At 37.0% G+C, this 22,152-nt stretch overlaps 1 protein-coding gene across 6 annotated transcripts in view; it reads right to left on the bottom strand.

Annotated features, from left to right (window-relative positions):
- LOC132121744 (rho GTPase-activating protein 44-like) overlaps positions 1–21,295 on the bottom strand; it is a 33,627-nt gene extending 12,332 nt beyond the window's left edge. For 3 of the 6 annotated variants that reach the window (XM_059531485.1, XM_059531480.1, XM_059531486.1), the window contains exons 1-10: positions 5,320–5,426; positions 4,709–4,748; positions 3,806–3,925; positions 2,777–2,856; positions 2,599–2,710; positions 1,990–2,066; positions 1,699–1,816; positions 1,542–1,610; positions 1,387–1,468; positions 97–224 (exon numbers count right to left, since the gene is read on the bottom strand). In XM_059531485.1, the coding sequence (XP_059387468.1) occupies positions 97–224; positions 1,387–1,468; positions 1,542–1,610; positions 1,699–1,816; positions 1,990–2,066; positions 2,599–2,710; positions 2,777–2,856; positions 3,806–3,925; positions 4,709–4,748; positions 5,320–5,378 (885 nt within the window). In that variant the 5' untranslated portion in view covers positions 5,379–5,426. Of the gene's footprint in view, positions 1–96; positions 225–1,386; positions 1,469–1,541; positions 1,611–1,698; positions 1,817–1,989; positions 2,067–2,598; positions 2,711–2,776; positions 2,857–3,805; positions 3,926–4,708; positions 4,749–5,319; positions 5,427–21,020 lie in introns of those variants that run through there. The other 3 variants (XM_059531482.1, XM_059531481.1, XM_059531484.1) reach the window with 3 other exon arrangements.
- Between the last annotated feature and the right edge of the window lie 857 nt (positions 21,296–22,152).

The following is a 22,152-nucleotide window of genomic DNA, read 5'->3' as shown; positions in this document are numbered from 1 at the left end:
CATGCATTTACACTCATGCACAGGTGGATTCAGAGCATAGAGATAGACATTCAGTCATATAGAGATAGTGATGTGCTGTGGACAGTGATCAGTCACCTCCTCCTGAAGACCGCAGTCCAGCAGCGTGGTCACACACGCTTCGATGGGGAAGGCGATGTCTCTCCCGCTCAGAGACAGATGTTCCTTTAACGGCTTCCCGTAACACGGCTTCTCCACCCATGACTCTGAAACACAAACCACACACACTTTACTGACAAAACCACACCAAACAGGCCATTTAGGGTTCAGATTATGACTATTAAAATATTATATAATTTTACAAATATTATATGATAATACTAACACTAAAATATAATATTATATCATTTTTAACAATTAACCAAATGATAAAACATGATATAATAATAATAATATAAAATTATTTAATAATTTCACAATTATAATAAAATATTATGTAATATTAAATTTATATCATATCATATATCATATCATTTTCAAATACAATATAATATTATTTAATTAAATTATTAAAATTTGTATTATTAATTAATTTATATTATTATAATTATTTTACATTAAAATTATTAAAATATTATTAATAATGTTAATAAACAAGTACAATTATTTATTTATATACCAAATATACCATATTATATGAACTTATAATTGTATTATTATAACATTCATATTTTAAATAACATTAAATGACATATAATTAATTAATTTATAATAATATGACTATTAAAATATTATATAATTGTAATAATATTATATAATAACTTAACTATTAACCAAATGATAAAAATATTATATAATAATAAAATAAAATATCATATTATAATATTACATTCTATAATAATTTCAAAATTAAAAATAAAATATTATGTAATAATATTAAATTATATAATTATTATATAATAATAATAATATATCATACAAAAATAAAATATGATATATTATTTAATTAAATGATTTAATATTTAATTATAAATTCATTTATATTATTCATATATACATTTAAATTATTAAAATATTATTCATAATATTTATATATTTTTAAATTAATAAACTAGTACAATTATTTCTATTAACATTACAAATTACAAAAATATAAAGATATGTTACAATCATATTAAATTAATCATTTTATTATTATAACATTATAATATTAAATGATATATAACTAGTTAATTTATAGTAATATATTATCACATTAAATAATATATATATATATATATATATACGTGTCATAATAATATATGATTAAATAATAGATTATTATTATAAACTGAGAGAGATACGATGTCATTTGTAAGACTAAAATCTGCTGGTGTTTCCAGGTTTATTCCGTTCCTTCTGTTTCTGATGTTTATTCATGATTCTCACCCTGTTGCGCTTTAATCTGCGGCAGAACGTTCTGGAGCAGCTCCAAAGACTTCCTGTGGTACTCGGCCTGGACCTCGATCAGCTGAACAGAGCGACAGAGAGATGTTAACGATAAAAAGGCAAGCTTTCCGTCTGAACAGAGTCAACACACTCACCGTCTGGAAGTAGTTTGCATAGTCAATTTCTTTGGCCACGAAACTATACATATCCGCTGAGAGCTGGTCCTGAAAAACATTGACATTAAACATGATGCTGCTTTTTTACAGTATGCATGATATAATAGAGAAAGAGAGTCTGATAAGCTCCACCCACTCTACAGATCTCCATGCGATTGGCCGCCTCCTCCATCTCCTCCCTGAGGGCGTCGACTTTGGCCCCGGTGGGCATGTCCTTATTAGTCAGCGTTGAAGATTTGGTCGACTGGTGCCACCTAGAGGTTTGGAGGAGATACTGTATCCCACAATGCAACTCGACTAAAACCAGCAGTAACATCAATCAGAATTCTGAACATCTCATCTGATGTCAATGTGATCTCAAGTTTAATTAGCAATTATAATTATATGTCCTTGTTTAGATGTCTGGATAAACGTGTGAGTTTCTCACCGTGTGCGAGCAGAATCCATGTCCAGTACGAGTTTGGCTAAATGTTTTCTTTGCTTCTGAATGTTGGGAATCTCAACCTTTGAGAAACAATACATAAATACACATTGAAACAGAAAAATGTCAGTTTTACTGCTTTTACAAAAGATTTATGCAAATATAACACAATATTTTGACTCAAGCGCAGGCACAGGGTTTCCAAATCTGGGGTTAACGGAGGGAAAAAATTAAATAAATTAAAATATTTTTGTAAATGAATAAAATAGATTTTTCGATTATACTTATAAAAATAGAATTTATATATTTACATAAAATTTTATTATTTATTTTTGAATAAGTAATTGTTTATTTTTATAAAAAATTTACAAAAAAGTAAATAAATAATTTTCAAATCAAAAACAAGAATTAAAGCACTGCATGAATTTGTATGTAATATATTAAAGTAAATATTTTAGCTCAAAGTCGTTCAACCCTTTTGATTATATCTTTAAAATACTGGAGCAACCAATCATCATCCAGGACCACTATTATCTGTTGTATTATTTACATTATTTCACTACATTAGTGTGGATCAGAATAACAGTATATTATTATTATTACACACACACACACCTCGGAGAGAGTGAAGAGCGGCTCAACGACGTCTCGCTCGATCTGGAGCTCAAACAGCAGAAGCTCTTGAGCGAGTTTGTCCTCGGTGTCTCCACAGATCTTCAGCATCTTCCTGCACACACACAGAATGACATACAGACCCTAAAAGCATGCTTTCTGTCATTGTTAAATCTCTCACCCCAGCAGAGAGTCGTCACCCAGAACCGCTGCTCCTTCCACCAGACACTGAGCCAGAGACGTCAGAGGAAGCTTCTTCTGCTGAAAACACACACACACACATCAGTACATGCACACACTGTCCTAAAATGTATATCGAAATATATATCACAGTATACACATTTTTATGGAAATGTTATGGAAAATAATTACTGTAAAAGCAACAATTTCAAAAATAGGCATAGTGCAGCCATCACACATGTGATACTTTTGTTTTTTACTGTCATGGGCACTGCAATGAAAGAGCTAAATGAAAAAATAAATATTATTAATAAAAAATAAATAAATAAAATCCTGTTTAAATATAATATATATGCTAAAATAATATATATTGTAGCATTTTAAAAATATTTAATATATTTTGAAGTATTTTTGTCCTGCCTTTATCTGATGCTGATTTGTAACATTATTTTTCTGTTGGCTGGACACACGCAGACGGGTGATACTGAATTTAAATTTTAAGTTAAATGAAAACAAACTTTCATAAACATGTCTTTGTTTGCTTTTCAAATACTAGTGCAGACCGCAGGTAACCCCCAAACTACAAGATTCTTGTGTTGGATTTATAGAAAAAAACAAAAAACAAAAATACAACAATATATATATATATATACACTTTATTTTTTCATTGTAATACAGCAACTAATTTTAAAACTAAAAATATTAATTTTAATAATTAGGATCAAAACAGAAATGAGAAATGCATTTCTTCCCCCCTGTGGAACAGAATGAAGGTCAGTTCCACAAAACTAAATGAATTAAAGTAAATTAAATTAAATAAAGTCAACAACAACATTCATGAAATCTCAGTAACAAAATTTTCATCATTTTAATTGCTGAAAATAATGATGACTTGCAGTTCAGTGAGTTGATTCAGTGAGTTGATTCAGTGAGTTGATTCAGTGAGTTGATTTAGTGAGTTGATTCAGTGAATGAGTCGTCGGACTGATTCAGACCAGTGCAGGAATTGTTCGTTGACTGTGTGACTTACTGAAGGCGAGCGAACGGAGCGCTTTTCCACATCCACACCCTGCTGACCCTGCAGACACCCGGTCAACCTCTTATGAGTGCTGTGAGACACCTGCTTAACCAGCTCCAGACGCTTCTCCACCTGCACACACACACACACACACACTCCGTTATGAACACACACACACTCAGTAATGAACACACACACACTCCGTTATGAACACACACACACACTAAGTAATGAACACACAGACACACACACTCAGTAATGAACACACACACACACACACACTCCGTTATGAACACACACACACTAAGTAATGAACACACACACACACACTCCGTTATGAACACACACACACACTCCGTTATGAACACACACACACACACACACACACACTCAGTAATGAACACACACACACATACACACACACACACACTCCGTTATGAACACACACACACTAAGTAATGAACACACACACACACACACTCCGTTATGAACACACACACACACACACACACACTCCATTATGAACACACACACACACACACACACACACACACACACACACTCAGTAATGAACACACACACACACACTCCGTTATGAACACACACACACACACACTCCGTTATGAACACACACACACACACACACACTCCGTTATGAACACACACACACACACTCCGTTATGAACACACACACACACTCCGTTATGAACACACACACACTCAGTAATGAACACACACACACACACATACACACACTCAGTTATGAACACACACACACACACACTCCGTTATGAACACACACACACACACACTCCGTTATGAACACACACACACTCAGTAATGAACACACACACACACACACACATACACACACTCAGTTATGAACACACACACACACACACACACGTGTCTCACCTGCAGCAGATCTTCACTCAGCACTTCAGTCTTCTCTGCCCTGAAAGACAGAGTGATCACTGATTAGAGAAACACTGAACATGCTGGGATTCAGACAAGCATATTAACACACACACACACAGAGAGAGAGAGAGAGAGAGAGAGAGAGAGAGAGAGGAATTTAATGTCGGTGTCATGTGACAGAAATCATAACAACAGCTGAAATTAATCCAGTTCAGCTCAGGTCAAGTTAATATATTTACAGTTTTCTTCCAGAGCGACCTGCAGTTGAGTAAAACAACGTATAAATGTATTCAATATTTTAATGACAATCCACACTGAGAAAAACCTGAGAATAATACCAAAAAAAGGAAAATTGTGGGGGAATTGAAAGTAATGTCACAACAGAAAACATATTTACAGTCCAAAAAATAGACTTTACTTTCTGCAAAAATAAGATATTTTATGAAATATGAAATAAGATAGCCTGAGCTACACTGAAGCATCCGGACCAGCCACACACACACCACAGACATAATACACACGACACAAGTGTGTGTCCGACACAGAAACACTCACGGCCCGCAGGAGACTCGCAGAAATCAATCAGTAAAATCACACTGAAGTCTTACTCAAGCACTTTCCTCTTACGTCTGGTGGAGATCTGAAGCTTTCTCTTCCACAGAGCCATGATGAGAACAGAGACGCACGAGAGAACGGGTCAGGAATGAGACCAGACCGACAGGAACGACAGCAATCACACACACATCTTCACTCAGATCTCTACAGCAGCACACACACCTCAGATAGAAGATCTCCAGTGCTTCTGAAAGAGTCTCTCCAGCTCACATGGGCTGCTTTTAATTGATCAAAAATACAGTACAATTCTGAAATATTATTCTACTGTAAAACATCTGTTTTCTATGTGAATCTGTGTTAAAGTGTAATTTATTTCTGTGATGCTCCGCTGTATTTTCAGCATCATTCCTCCAGTCTTCAGTGTCACATGATCTTCAGAAATCATGATAATATTTCTGATTATTATCAGTGTTGAACACAGTCGTGCTGCACAATATTTCTGTGGAATCTGTGATGCATTTTATTTGTCAGGATTCACAGATGATCTTTAAAACTTTATGTGTGTGTGTGTGTGTGTGTGTGTGTGGTACTGATCCTGCAGGTGGCGCTCTGATGTTAACCTGGAACTGACTGACAATGAATGAAAGAGTTAATTAACAGATAAAGTGAAGAACAGAAAAATATAAACCTACAGCAAGCAGCTGATACTAAAGATCAGTGTAAAAAAAACAGGAAGTTCTACAGGACCTTAGTGAGAACAGCCAGTGGTGTAAGACCAAGAATAACAAAAATTATAGGCCTCTATATCTATATCTATCTATATATATTTATATTGTTTAAATCTATTAATTGCAACAATGAGTATTTTGTAACAAATTACTCTACTGTTCAAAAGTTTAAGGTTGGTAAAAATCCTGAAAAAGTATCACAGGTCCCAAAATAATATTAAGCAGCACAAATGTTTCCGACATTAATTATAAATCAGTATATTAGAATGAAGATCATGTGACACTGAAGACTGGAGTAATGATGCTGAAAATACATTTTTTAATAAACAACATTTAATATATATTAACATAGAATAGAGATATTTTAAATTATGATAATATTTCACAATTTTTACTGTATTAGTGGGAAGTCGTGGCCTAATGGTTAGAGAGTCGGACTACCAATCGAAAGGTTGTGAGTTCGAGTCCCGGGTCGGCAGGAATTGTGGGTGGGGGGAGTGCATGTACAGTTCTCTCTCCACCCTCAATACCACGACTTAGGTGCCCTTGAGCAAGGCATCGAACCCCCAACTGCTCCCCGGGCGCCGCAACATAAATGATGAACACTGCTCCGGGTGTGTGTTCACAGTGTGTGTGTGTGTTCACTGCTCTGTGTGTGTGCACTTCGGATGGGTTAAATGCAGAGCACAAATTCTGAGTATGGGTCACCGTACTTGGCTGAATGTCACTTCACTTCACTGTATTTTTGATCAGATACAGCCTTGGTGAGAAGAGACCTCTTTAAAAAACATTAAAAAACTTACTGATCACAAACGTTTGAACAGCAGTGTTATATATATATTATATTTAAATCTATTAATTCCAATAAATATTACAAAAAATCTAATAGAAATCTTCCCTTTAATGTCTAAAAACTGATTAAATAAAATGTAAAGAGACAAATCACCCTGGCTGTTAAAAGATTTTTAATCTGTTCCTTCACCTCAGCTACTCTGACAATCCAGAGAGTGTGTTCTCTCTCTCACACACACACACACACACAGTAGTTAAAGTGTGTCAGGATCCTTTTAACCTGTTTGATCCAAAACAAACAACTGATGTGTTCACAACACGGACCGGAAAGACAGGTTCCTCAAACACACAATACAAAATAAAAACCAGATTAATCACAAACACACACACACACACACACACACACACACGCAAGCACACAGAATCAGTCCTGGCAGCCTTAAACAACTCTATAAGATCTGAATCCCTGAATCACACAATAGTACAACGTATGAGATGTATTATACAGTATGGATTATTTAACTTTTTCGTAAAATGTAAAAATGTAAATAAACAGTTAAAGGGGACGTCGGATGCTCATTTTCCACAAGTTGGTACTATGATTCTTTAGAGTCTTTATGAAATGTCTGTTACGCACTTCTTCAAACTCCTCAAAAGTTGTGTAAAACAACACCTCTTCACATTGTGAGAAACAGTTTTGATCACAGCGACATATTTCGGTGCATGTCTCTTTAAATGCTAATGAGCTCTGAAGACCCCGCCCCTCTCTCCATATATGGCTCGGAGGTGCTAGCTGTCTAGCCGGCTGCAGATGTAAACTGTTTGCTTTATGAGAGTTCAACGAACTGCATGTGAAAATACTCAATGCTATATTTAAAAATATGATTTTTATGATATATGACAATGATAAAAAACTGTATTAGAATGTTTAAAAGTCAGTTAATAAACTATAATGAACTATTATTATTATTAGTACAATAAACTGAAATTATGTTTTTAATTTGTATTTTTGTTTGTTTTGGGGGTTCAAATATAGTTGGTAACACTTTATTTTAAGCTGTCCTTGTTACACGTTACATGTAATTACTATTATAATAACCATAATTTAATTATAGATAATTACATGCAAGTAACCATAAGCCAAACATAAATCCTAAACCTAAAATCGAAACTAAGATAAATACGTATACAGAAGAGGATTAGGGCCAAGCAGTAATAAAAAAAATCTTGAGATTAAAGTCATTATAATGAGTGATTAAATTCATAAACAGTTCATGTTTAAGAAGCAACACTGCATAAAATATTACGAATTTGGTTACGATAACGATGACTTACAGCTTGCCGTGTCATCATCTGAGACATTAACCAAACAAATAATGAAGATCTTCATGAATGAAAACTCATTTAGAAGAACTGGAGCACATTTATGATCCTCTGGCCATAAAGATGTTCCACAGAAGGGAAAATGAACGCTGTGATGCTGGACGGTTATCAATAGAAAGAGTCATTTACCGTGTTTTACAACATCCAGATATGGCTTGTGCTAAATATAGCATTGTGTGCAGCAGGAACTTTGATGCATTTGATCAATGTTTATCATGAAGTACACCAGAGCTTTTTCCCCTGATTTTCCTTTTCTTTCTTTCTTCCTTTTTTTAGTTTCATTGAGATTGTATTCACAAACAGACCTTTGTCTGTACATTGTACATACTGTACATTGATCTTGTTTGAAGTATTTTAGATGTTTTACCTGGAAAGCAAAAAAGATAGATAGATATATCTTTAATATGAGTGTATTTTGAAGGATAAACAAGTTAAAATAAAAAAATACACTCATTAGAAACAAGCTATATTAACTCTAAGTCATGCACTTTTCAAGGTGTCAAGGAGAATGGGTAAAACATGTTTAAAATCAGCTGCATTCATCACAAACAGGATTATTCCCTTTTTTCACGACTGTGGGAACTGAAGTTCGGATTTTCCGAGACGGTGTTATTCCTCTTCAGACATTTGCACAGCTGGGTGGAGCAAACAAACACACGTCAAACAACCATTAACCAGCGCTCGTCCCATCTGTGTTTGACACTCAGTTACGTAAAGTGACTTCTTATGTGTGTGTAATCTAATTAAAGCGGAAGCTCACCTGCTAACTGTGTGTGTGTGTGTGTGTGTGTGTGTTCTCATGAAAGGCAGGTGTGGTTCTCATTTTCACACAAACACACTTCAGTCAGAGTCGTCTCTGATTCACACTGAAATACAGCGGACACACACAGAATAACACTGGAGCGGACGAGTCTCTGAATTCTCATGAAATCAGTCACTGATTCACCACGCTTCACATTACAGCATCCTGAGAATGACACAGAGAACACACACACACACACACACACCCATTCCCCTGAGACACACACACACCCATTCCTCTGAGACACACACACACACACACACACACTGAGGTAAAACACAGGGATATTTATAGCTTAATGTTCACACAACATTTACTGAAACTTACAAAGATTCATATTCAAGAGGCAAGATTCAAGAAAATGCATGTGTGTGTGTGTGTGTGAGAGAGAGAGAGAGTGTGTGTGTGTGTGTGTGTGTGGGCATGTGTTTGTGATAGAGAGAGAGAGAGAGTGTGTGTGTGTGTGTGTGTGTGTGTGTGTGTGTGTGTGTGGGCATGTGTTTGTGACATATCAGGACACAACTTTGTATAAGTGTGTGTGAGTGTGTGTTCACAGGCTTGTTGAACTCCAGCAGGAGAACATGTGTGTCTGTTATGCTCCACAGACACAAACATACACCACTGGTGGAGAGAAACACACACTGATGGGAGCCTGCCATATGTCCACACACACACTCTCTCTCTGTCCATGCGTTGAGACAGGATCACACACACACTCAGCAGAGGCCTGTAAACACAGATTCAGAGAGCAGAGAGTGAGAGTTATCACACTCGTCTGAAGCTCCAGAGTAAGAGCGAGCAGCAGACACAAAGTCTTCAGGACAGCGAGGAGAGGACGAGTCCACAGGAGCAGAACCGAAACACCAGAGGAACTCACTTCAAACATGGCTTTACACCGACAGAGAGACGGATGATGGCCAGCAGAATCAGACTCTGAGAGATCAGACTGAGACGGGCAGCAGTTGTGAGGCTCTTTTAAAGGGTTTATCGGTTATTTTCATACCATATTGCACAATTTTCAACAGAAGGTTTGATTTAATTGTAAAAATAACTTGCCATTTAATTTTTTCATATCATATCATATTATACAATTTTCAACAGAAGTAATCATCAGATGCAGATGTATTTTTGTATATACCTTGACCGTCCAAAATACTCTTAATCATGTTTTTTAGATTTAACAACCTAAACGAACCTTCCACGTCATAAAAAATTATTAAATATTTTCAGATATTTTCAAGAAATCACTGATGCAAATGACATTGCAATTGCTAAATAATGATATCTGAGAAGATGACCATAAAGTATTTTTACTATACATCATAACAAGTAATTTTAAATGTTATCTAAAAAATATCATTCCGAAAAAAAAAAAAATATATATATATATATAATTGAGATAGAAATTGAAAACATTCATCATAGAAGAAACTGCTTATATAAAATGTATTTTCATTAATTAATTTATTGGTTTATTGTATACCTAATACTAAACCTGAATATTATTAAATAAATGAACACAGCCTGCAAATAGAAAGCGTTCTGCTCTGTAAGCTACCAAAAATGAGAGAAATATGACTGAGAGCGATTTGTGCTCCTTGTCTGACTCTGATAAAGATGTCAGAAGAACAGACAGGAGCTGATGAAGATCTCAAAGGCTGCTGGAGTGTGTGTGTGTGTGTGTGTGATGGGTTCAGCGGGAGTCCGACGGCTATATAAAGCTCTCGGCTGTGTGTGTGTGACTTAAACCGGATTCTCACTCTCAGGTTACCTGTGTCAGACTCACACCTGTTCTCTCAGGAGACGTGTCACCTTCACTGTTTCACAGCGTCTGCCTTCAGGCCAGCTGCACCACAAATCCATCAGCAGAGCTCCATTACATCAAGATCTGTGATCTCACACTGGAGCTAATAATCGTACGAGGCATTTTAAGACAAGCTATGATAGGGTTCTGATCAGCATTACGTGTGTCCAGGCAAGCAATCCCAGAATGCACTGCAACTAGCTCTGTGAAAAATACAAATCTGATGCACAAAGACAGAGAAGCTAAACTGACCTTCAATGTCATTAAAATGTCCAAGAAATTCATAAAGAAAAAAATCATTAATGTAAATGACATTGACAAGAACGTCTGAGATGATCAATAAAAAGTTCATTAAAAAAATGTAACATATAAAAAATAATAAGAAATTTAATTATGAAACAAAGTGAAAAGTGAATTTAATTCTGAAAGAAAATACATATATCTGAAAGAAAATATTTTCAGAAATGTAAACAGAATTATTTGGAAAATAAATGTAATTCTGAAAGAAATCTGACAAAATACTGAAAAAAATTCTGAAATGAAAAAACCACTCTTGGTGTTTAATTAATAAAATATATACTGATATATATATATCAAAAGCTACCAAAAATATAATTAATTAAACATCATACTAAACATATAATATAAAAAAAAAAAAAATTACAAAACATTGTTGAATACAATGTTTTTATTAAATACATTTTAATTAATTAATTACTTAATTACTTAATTAACAGTACAACTGAACATAATACTATAACTGAATGCAAAAAATTAATACATCCAGATAATTAAAACTAATTAAAAAATATATAATAATTCATAAGATTGTCTAATCTAACTAAACATCCATTGTGTGTATTTTTATGGTTATTAAGATATTGCATTATCGCTTGCAAACTTTTAAAAGCAATTGAGCTGCCTGGAGACACTTAAGAGGTTCTGTTTCAGTTACGATGCGGCCTTATCAGAATGATTTCTGAAGATCATGTGACACTGAAGACTGGAGGAATGATGCTGAAAATACAGCGGAGCATCACAGAAATAAATTACACTTTAACACAGATTCACACAGAACACAGCTGATTTACAGTAGAATAATATTACACTATTGTACTCTTTATACTGTGTATGACAGCATCCCCTTCTCTCTCTCTCTCTCTTCTTCCTTCTTTTCCATCGTTTCACAGGAAGACAAGCGGCTGCACATTAAGACACATGAGCGGTTGTGCTCCACTTTCCTTTCCTCCGTCTCGTCTAACTGAATTAGCGCTGCAGAGAGCTCCAGCATTAGCAGTCAGCAAATTCATCTAATATTACATTTATAATAGTCTATTTAAAGGTGCAGTTAACGATTTCTGAGAAACACAATCAGACCGAGCGCCAAAACACACTTGTGGCCTGTCACTCATGAAGGGGGAGGTGCCTGTGTGTAGCATGTTTGGGGGCGGAGCTACCGAGATAGGGGCGTGTTTGTCAGTTTCTCAGAAAATTTTTGATTATTTATGTAATAACATATTTGTGTATGTGTGTGTGTGTGTGTATACTGTATATAGATATACACACTCACACAGACTCATTCACAGACAGACACACACAGAGTCAGAAAAGCTGCATTTGAGGCTGAGTGATTCTTTTAAACAACACTGCATGTATCTCATCCGTCCATTGGCTCTGCTTTGGAAAAGCTCCATTCCTGTACTTGAGCTCCTCAAGGTTAACTGAGTTTGCAGGATCACGACTGATCTGAGTTCAGCTCGGTGGAGTCTTTATTCACACACACACACACACACATACACACACAACAGCAGGAGGAGATTCATGTCGCATTCACCTACAGCTAGAACGAAAGCTTCACATCACATAGTAAATAAAACCTCTGAGAGCGTAATAAAAGCCATTCGAGGAACATAAGGAACATATTGTCATTTCCATACTTAGGTGAGTACGGTTTACAGTAATTAGTGCCACTAACAGACGAGCTCAGCTAATGACTCTTTATTAGGGTCAAACAGAGCTGTAAATATAAAACATGCTGTTGATTTACAGCGAAGCATCAGTTCACATCCAGAATAAACATCTCTGGTAAATGATGGAAGTGAACTAATCCTTTAATGACAAGCGGCAGCATGTTAGTAGTGATGCGCGGGTCGGGTTTTTTCCAACCCGCGGGTCCCGCTTTTATGAAATTATTTGGCCCGCCCCAGCCCGCCCCGCAAATAAAGTATAATTTCTTAACCCGCCCCAACCCGCCCTGCACATTACTAATGTTTAGTACTATTAGACTGCTGTCACTTTAAGAGCTACATGCATCTAATATTCAGACATGCATGTGTTTCTCTCTGTTTACTTTTACTTTAGACATGACCAACTGTGTTTATGTGTAAACCTTGTGTGTTTTTGACAGTATACGCACCATCAGAAGCAAAAGATATCTCACTCCAGTAATCAGCAGCTGTTTGACAGGATTTTTAGTGTGTATGCGCTCGCAAATGAAATGTTTAACAAGCAAGACTCTAAAGCACATGCAAAAAACAGTTGTTTGTGGCCTTGTGTGTGTATAGCTAATAGAACTAGATGTTTCAATCCCTTTAGTAGGAAACTCTTGATAGTAGCAATCGGTGTGGAGTGGCGAAAAGGAGGGTAAGGTATGTCATTGGGGTCATCAGGTGGGCACCCTGCTTCATCGACGTTTCGTTGATTGAGGCCCACAACGTCTCCAGAAGGCTCAACGGTGTACCCAGCGTCCCAGGTACACCCCCCTCCATGCCATACCCTCCATATTCCTGGTGGGCTCTGCTGGCAGGGGCGCCCTTCTCCCTGAGTCGGGCCTAAGCCTGACCGCATACCATCTGTCTCTACCTTGCTGCCCAGTTGGGGTCCTTACGTTTAATCCAGAGCCAGTTACTGCTTTTTTCGGCAGTACTTGACATGGACTTGATGGCCTGTTGGAGAGAGCGACCCTTCACCCCTAATTTTCTCAGCAAACTGGTGGCAGAAGTGGCAACAAATCCCCTGCAGCCCACCTCTACTGGGAAGATGCTGGTCTTCCAGCCATTCTGGGATGCTTCAGCTGCCAGGTCGGAATATTTGTTCTTTTTCCTCTCATAGGCCTCTTCAACCCCCTCTTCCCATGGTACTGTTAATTCCACAACATATGCCAGCTTTGTTGTTGGAGACCACAGGACCATGTCTGGCCGGAGTGTTGTAGCCGCTATTTCTGGGGGAAACACAAGCTTCTTATCAAGGTCCACTTCCAATTTCCAATCCCGCGCTGACTGCAGGATGCTTGCATCCTTAGGTGTTGTTCTATACTCTTGATGCTGGCCAGCTGGTACAAAATTTGTGAAATTGACCTGTCCTGCCGATGTTTGTGGGAGATTGTTTGTGGTGGTTCGCTTCTGATCCAGTATTGATGCCAGCTCTCTGAGTACTTGGTTATGCCGCCAAGTATAGCGCCCTTGGGTGAGACTTGTAGTGCACCCTGATAGAATGTGCCTTAGGGATGCAGGTACTTGACACAGGGAACAGGTGGGATCTTCTCCATACCACTCTTTCAGATTTTGGGGGGAGGGTAGTAGGTCGTATGTAGCTCTGATGACAAAACTCAGCCGTGCTCCCTCCATCTGCCAGATGTCACGCCAGCTGATCTTTCTTTTCTCCAGACACTCCCAGTTGGTCCATCTCCCTTGCTTGGCCATTGAGACGGCTTTGGCATGTCGCTCTCCCTCCTCCTGTCTCCTGACTTCTTCTACCACTAGCTGTCTCTTCTGCACTGATGTTGCTTTATGCCACAGAGGAGTTTTTGGGATGAGTCCGAACCCTGCCCTCCCATGCTGAACTTGTCCAACCACATCTCTGAAGTGAAGCGCAGACTTTGCACTCTGAACAGCTTCTGATGGAATCCACTTCCTTCCCGCTACTACCTGGGGGGGCGCTGTTCGAATGATTGCATCCTCAGATTCAGTTAGGGTCATGACGAGCCTTGCTTTGGTGCATTTGAACTCTTCCACGAGCCCTGTGATTGGTAACTCCAACTTGCCATGTCCATAAAGTCCGACGGAACTTAAACAACGTGGAATTCCGAGCCACTGTTTCAGCTGTGTGCTTATCAGCCGTTCTAACTTTTCAACCTTGGTGATGGGGATCTCATACACCGTTAATGGCCACAAGAGTCTTGGGAGTATGCCAAATTGAAAGCACCATAACTTGAGTTTTCCTGGCAACAAGGTCTTGTTGATGCGCTCCATGTACATGCTGGTATCATTTTTTAGTTGTTCAAACTGCTTGGTGTCTTTGAGCTTTGCATCATACCATCTCCCCAAGCTCTTTACAGGCACTTCTGAGACAGTTGGGACAGGTGTTCCGCCGACATAAAATCTTTGGTCTGTGATTTGGCCTTTCACGATGGAGATACTTCTGCACTTACTGGGTTTTAACTTCATTCTTGCCCATGTTATATTTATATGAAGTTTCTCCAGCAATCTCTTGGTGCAGGGGACAGTTGTTGTGAGTGTTGTTAGATCGTCCATATAGGCTCGAATTGGTGGTAACCTCTGGTTACATTGTAGTCGTTCTCCTCCCACGACCCATTTCGAGGCTCTAATAATGATCTCCATTGCCATAGTGAAGGCCAATGGGGAGATGGTGCAACCCGCCATGATGCCTACTTCCAGCGGTTGCCAACTTGTGGTGAAGCCTGATGTTGTAAGGCAAAACTGTAAATCCTGGAAGTAGTGTTTTACTAGATTTGTGATTGTGGTCGGCACCTGGAAGAAATCAAAGGCAGCCCACAAAAATGAATGAGGGACTGAACCATAGGCATTAGCCAGATCAAGGAACAAGACATGGAGATCTTTCCCTTCTTTCTTTGCAGTCTGGATTTGCTGCCATATGACGCTGTTGTGTTCAAGGCATCCAGAAAAGCCTGGAATGCCAGCCTTTTGGATTGATGTGTCAATGAAGTGGTTCTGTTTTAAGTACTGTGTCAGTCGTTGTGCCAACACACTGAAAAATATTTTGCCTTCAATGTTCAGAAGGTTTATCTGGCGGAACTGTTCGATGGTGGTTGAGTTCTTTTCTTTTGGGATGAACACCCCTCCAGCTCTTCGCCAGGCTTTCGGGATGATTTGCTTGTCCCACGCCACTTTCATGTTTTTCCACAGGATTTTCAAAACATCTGGAGCGTTCTTGTAGACACTATACGGTACACCGTTAGGGCCTGGTGCAGATGCCGATCTTGCCTTTTTTACTGCTTGTTTCACCTCACTCAGCTTGGGAGGGCTGATATCAAACTGATGTTGTGGTGGTGATATTGGAGGGATGTCAATGGGGACACTGATCGGTTCATCTTTTTTATCATCAGTATAGATGGTTCTCAGATGCTCTTCAACCTGGTCTTTTGATGTTTTCAGGGATCCACTCTTCTCCTTTGTGAATATGCCTTTCACAAATTTAAAAGGGTCTTTATAGAAATCGGTTCTGGCTTTCTCTTTCTTGTTCCGGCGCATCCGTAGGCTTTCAGCTCGGCGGAGTTTTGACAGCCTGTGCTTTAGATCCTTTTGAAGGCAGTTGATACCTTCCCTTTCTTCTACTGTTGCCTTTTTCCACAACTTTCTTAGCCGTCGCCTCTCTTTCACAAGTTGATGGATTTCTTGCAGCCGACGGGATTTAGGGGCGGGAAGCATGTCTTTCTTTCGGACTTTCTCCTTCACTCCACATTTCTCCTCGCCGTAGCTGTAGATAAGGTCGCCCATCTTCTCCAGCTTCTTCTCGGCTGATCCTTTGATATTACTTAGGATAAGGCTTAATTCTGTGTTAATGGTTTCCCACTCCTTGCTGTTAGACTTCGGCCATTTCACCAACGGCTTACGTCCTTGCATGTTTTCTTTTTTGCGGTGGGCTGGTTGTTGTCTTGGACTGGTGGTTCTGCCTGAAGTTTCCTCCTCTTTCCCAGGGGTGCTGATTCTCTGCGGACTATGGGTTTCTTCCTGCCGCTGATTCTCATCCGACTGACTTAACCTTCTTCTTGACAGAATCCGGTCAATGCGGGGCCTTGTACAGTAAACTGAACCACTGTCGAGCAATACTAACATAATTCTTCACAAGCAAATCGTGGAGATATTTTAATCGTCCACGATCAAAAACCTCATGATTGGATCATTTAAATATATTTGCTAGTCAGATGTATTTTTTGTGATTTTTGCAAACAATTTGTAAACAATTATGAAAATAAAACAATTGTAAAAATTAATAGTGGAGATGTAATGATTTAATTTAAATATATAAATAAAATATTTAAAAAAAAAAAGATTTCCTTTAACTTGAAATACAACTAAACTGAAAAAAACAAATTAAAAAAATCTATATAAAAATTTAACAAATAAATATTATACATAACTTTTTATGATAATAATTGATATATAACAATATACTGCATTATATATATTTTTTATATTTATTTATCACTTATATTTATATATAATATTTATTTGTTTCATTTATACATTGATTTTTTTATTTGTTTTTCAGTTGAATTATATTTCAAGTTAAAGGACATCTGCTGTTAAAGTGTTTTTTTTTTTACCTTAATAATGGAATGATGTTCAAAGAATCATTATGTTACATAATTTTCCAGTAATTGTGAATACAATTTTGCCATAATCAATCAGCTCTAATATTTGCATTGTACAAATAAATTAAAGTTTTGAAAGTCGACACACAAGTCCAAACCCTCCCGTTGTACCCAATGACCAGTGGCTCTCTGTTTCCCAGCATGCTCTAGTTCCCGGACAGACTGATCGCACGATTTGGACGAGACAAACACTGGACCAGTCTCCGGTCCAGATACGTCACATTGCTGTGTTTGTCTGAATCACAACCAACACACGTCATCAGCATAATGACCTTCATCGTTTGCATGCACATTCTCTTCCTTCAGATGCATCTGTACTGATTCTGCACAGCAATTTCATCTCGTTTATTCTCATGCACGACCAAAATCTAATTTAAACTCATTTGCATAAACCGTGCATAAAGAATCGATATCAAAAACACATTTCTGCCTGTATCTTGCAGCTGTTGTTGGACGTAACCTTTCTTTTTAAACAAACAGATAAAGATATGAATATCCAGTGTTTACATAACTGCACAATTCCAATTAATATTAGTGTGCATGTTAATATGATAAAAGTTGCATGTGAAGTTCAACAAATGCACATGAATGGACATGAATGGACATTCAGCTCATGTTCGGCTCGAACACAAACTGATGTCAGAAACACCACAGGATGTTTGGCTGTGAGAACAGAGCCGTTCTTCAGTCTCAAGCCCGACCAAATGGTCATCCAGACAAAATAACTTCAAAAAATTATAAATACACGAGCTTCAGGATCTGTTGTGACCGAGCGACCCAACCAGATGGAGGTTTTGCTTTCTTGGAAGAAACATCTCCCATGGTGCTGTTAGAGAAGACAACCGGCTGAGTCCATGACATACTGTCAGACAGAAGCAAATATAAACCTAAAACACGACTGAAATAGCTGCTTCATGCTCTTCTGCACACCGACTAAATATTCACATTTAAAACCACACTCATGCTGCAGCAATACAGCAGTAAAAGAAAATAACACTTCCACCAGTGAAAAAGTGTACTGGTCTGAATCAGGAGAGAAATCTGCACAGATCAAGCAGCGTTTAAACATTTCTAAACCTTCTCCAGATGTTCACTGATGGACTGGAGTGCTGTGGATTATTGTGATGTTTTTATCAGACTCTCATTCTGACGGCACCCGTTCACTGCAGAGCATCCATTGATGAGACACTGATGCAATGCTACATTTCTCCAAACCTGATGAAGAAACAAACTCATCCTGATCTCGGGTGACCTAAGTGTGCACATTTTTGGTTGAACTACTCCTTTATCTGCTCTGTTTGTATTCAAATTATTCCTTAATGAAAGCACTAATTAATCAGAGTTCAAAAGATCTCCAGTGTTTGTTTCACAAGTCATTTAAAGCAACAATTATACAGCTCACTGCATAGATCTGCACACAGAAGTTTAATAGTTATATTACAGTCTCTATATGCAACTGTACTTCTGAAATGTTTATTGAGTTATTAGTTGTATAAACAGAACATGATATGAGCTACAAGCTGCAAAAATCTGGTTTCATGGGGTGTTTGTATTTGGCTCAGTCTGATCTCGTACAGTTTCAATGTCGAGTCTGAAGAAGGTGTTACCCTTCCATCATTCAACACGCATTAGAGCACAATAACAGCGTCAGACGCCTCACAAGCCATCCGCCTCACAAGCCATCCGCCCGTGCTTTAAACACAATGACTTGCATTTTTAATGCACGCTGCTATTATTCTCCTACAGTGCTGTTTTCAGTCCATCTGCATTCAAGAGAAAGAATTCAAACAAAACAGTCACATGAGTTCAAAACCCACTTTGTTTACTTTCCTGATTCATGTCCCTGGTCTTACTCTGAGTGATTAATTGTTATATGCAATAAAAGACAGCAATCAAATGTGCACAGAGTGATTGACCTTTCTCCAATAACAACCTCTGTATTCAATCACACGTCTAGCTTCAGTGTCTAATGCACTGCAGGTCTCTGAGTCAGGAAACTGCACTTTCCCGTCATGCGTCTTCACTCGTTAGTGCACTGCATTGTGTGAAACCCTCAGCTGGGGAAGCGTGACGTATGACACCGTGATTAATAATTAATCAGAGGTTACTGTTATGTAAGCATCAAGTTTTTAGCATTCATGTGGCTCGAACCTCTCAATGACACAGAAACAATAACCTGATTAACAGTTTCAAAATCTACCCATATCCATACCAGCCGACCGTTAACATACATTTTGGTTAATCTAAATAATTTAATATCACTGCAGTGCATACTGTTATGTGTAAGCATCTAGGAAGGCGTGATCTCCGTGTGTCCTTCATTAAATTGGGCGTCCCTCGTCTCCGTCATTAGTCACTGATCTCCAGGGAATCTCCACAACAGCATCACATCATGTTGCCGTAGTAACCGAGACACACACACACACACACACACACACACACACACACTTCAAGAGTATGAATAAAACCACTGGAATGCAATATAATCAAATCTTTAATGAATACAAAGAAAAGAGTTTTGACAGGCATAAGAACCAGTTAGTCGACAACTTTTTGTGTCAAACTGAGCACACACACACACACACACACACACACACACACACACATAAAACATATATATATATATATATATATATATATATATATATATATATATATATCGCAATCAGGGTTATTATAAAATCTGAAACTGAAACTAAATTAAAAAATATATATATATTTAATAAAATATTTAAATATAAAATATTTAAATAACTTTAACATTATTAGATATTTAAATAATACAAAAAAAAATTTAATATTAAAAATATATAATTAAGCTAGATGCCATCACAATATTTCTTATTTTTGTCCTGATGCACTGAAATAACTAAAACTAAGATTAAATTTAAAATCATTTTGGAAAAACATAAATTTCTAACTGAAATACAGTAAATGTAAATTTAAATAATATATGGAAATATTTCAGCAAGCTATAAAAATTAATTTAAATTATTAATAAAACTATATTCTAAAATAATATTTTAGAATAATTTTGTATATAATAATTATTATATATATATATATATATATATATATATATATATATATACACATATATATATATATATACAATGTTTCAGTCTATAAAGCAATTCTACACTTCTGAAACACACAAAACAAACATATCAATGTGTGATAGATAGATAGATAGATGATAGATAGATGGATGGATGGATGGATGGATGGATGGATGGATGGATGGATAGATAGATAGATAGATAGATAGATAGATAGATAGATAGATAGATAGATAGATAGATAGATAGATAGATAGATAGATAGATAGATAGATAGATAGATAGATAGATAGATAGATAGATAGATAGATAGATAGATAGATAGATAGATAGATAGATGGATGGGTCTGGGGTCAGGACAGGTGAAGGATGCTCGAGAGGCCCACATCAGGACCGCTGTACACATCAGATCAGATCCAGACCGATTCTATCTCTCTCATTCCAAGCATCATGTTTTCACACATGCATATGTTAATGAGTAAGGTAAAGCTGATCATATATTCCTGAGTCGCCCATCAGCGGCAGCGAGAGTGACAGATGAAGGTGTTTTACCTGCCCACGGTCTGGTTGGCCAGTTGTCGCATTCGGTTGAATTGCTTCTTCATCTTCCTACAATTTGCGCGTGAATCCCGATGGAAGAAACAGCAGCTGACATTCCTCACTTAAAGAACAACCGTCGGGAAATATTCCACGGCTCGGGCCATAACGAACGATTCCTCTTCGGCCTGCGACCATCACCTACAGCGAACGAAAACGCCAGAAATCATCATTTGCGCGTTCTGCTCGTCGCTCGAGCCTCGGGATGCTCTGCTGAGCTCCGGTGACGCGGCGGCGGGGCATTATGGGTAATGTAGTTCTGAAAGACTGGCTGGCCTACAATTTGACACTCTGTTTTACAGTATATTCAAATTATGAGATCATACTTCATATGTTTTGAAGTTTTCATAACATTCAAGTAAAAAAATTTCAGTTAAAAATAAAATCGACATTGACATGCAGCTAACAAACTGAAACCACTGTTGTGACTTAACATAATAAAATGCATAATTTACAGAATATGGTTGTTAAAATACATAAAATTAGTGAATTAGTTAAAATACATAAAAGATACCAGTATTACAAATAAAAAATAGTTATGCTGACAATGTTGCCATCTTGTGGATGTCAAGAAGAACTGCAGCGCTGACAGGGAAACAAAATTATTTTTTGATGAATGAATGAACGACTGAATAAGTGTATAAAAAAAAAAAAAAAAAATATATATATATATATATATATATATATATATATATATACATTTGGAATGAGTTACATTAAATGGCCATAATCATATCATATACCGTATAATTTCACATAATCATATAACTCTACTAAAATACTGACTCTTTTTGGCTTCACGTTTATACAAAAAATTACTTTTTTCTTTTTCTTTTTTATTATTATTGCAAAACTTGTACAAACATACAAAAACAAGGAAGAGAGACATAAATACACTCGAACAAAAAGCAATCATAAAATAAAAACATTCTTTATCTGCATAGCAAATGATAGTATTATGGGTACATAAAAGTGCAAAAATAAGCTTACATTCTTTTGGAAAGGTTACAAAAAATACTAATTGTTTAAAACTTTCTGCTGCAGCGTTTTCTAAGTGTGTTCCTGCAAAATGTGCTGGTCTCTTGTA

Source organism: Carassius carassius, chromosome 39 (genome assembly GCF_963082965.1).
Source record: "Carassius carassius chromosome 39, fCarCar2.1, whole genome shotgun sequence".
NCBI lineage: Eukaryota > Metazoa > Chordata > Actinopteri > Cypriniformes > Cyprinidae > Carassius > Carassius carassius.
This window is presented reverse-complemented; position numbering and strand designations above follow the sequence as displayed.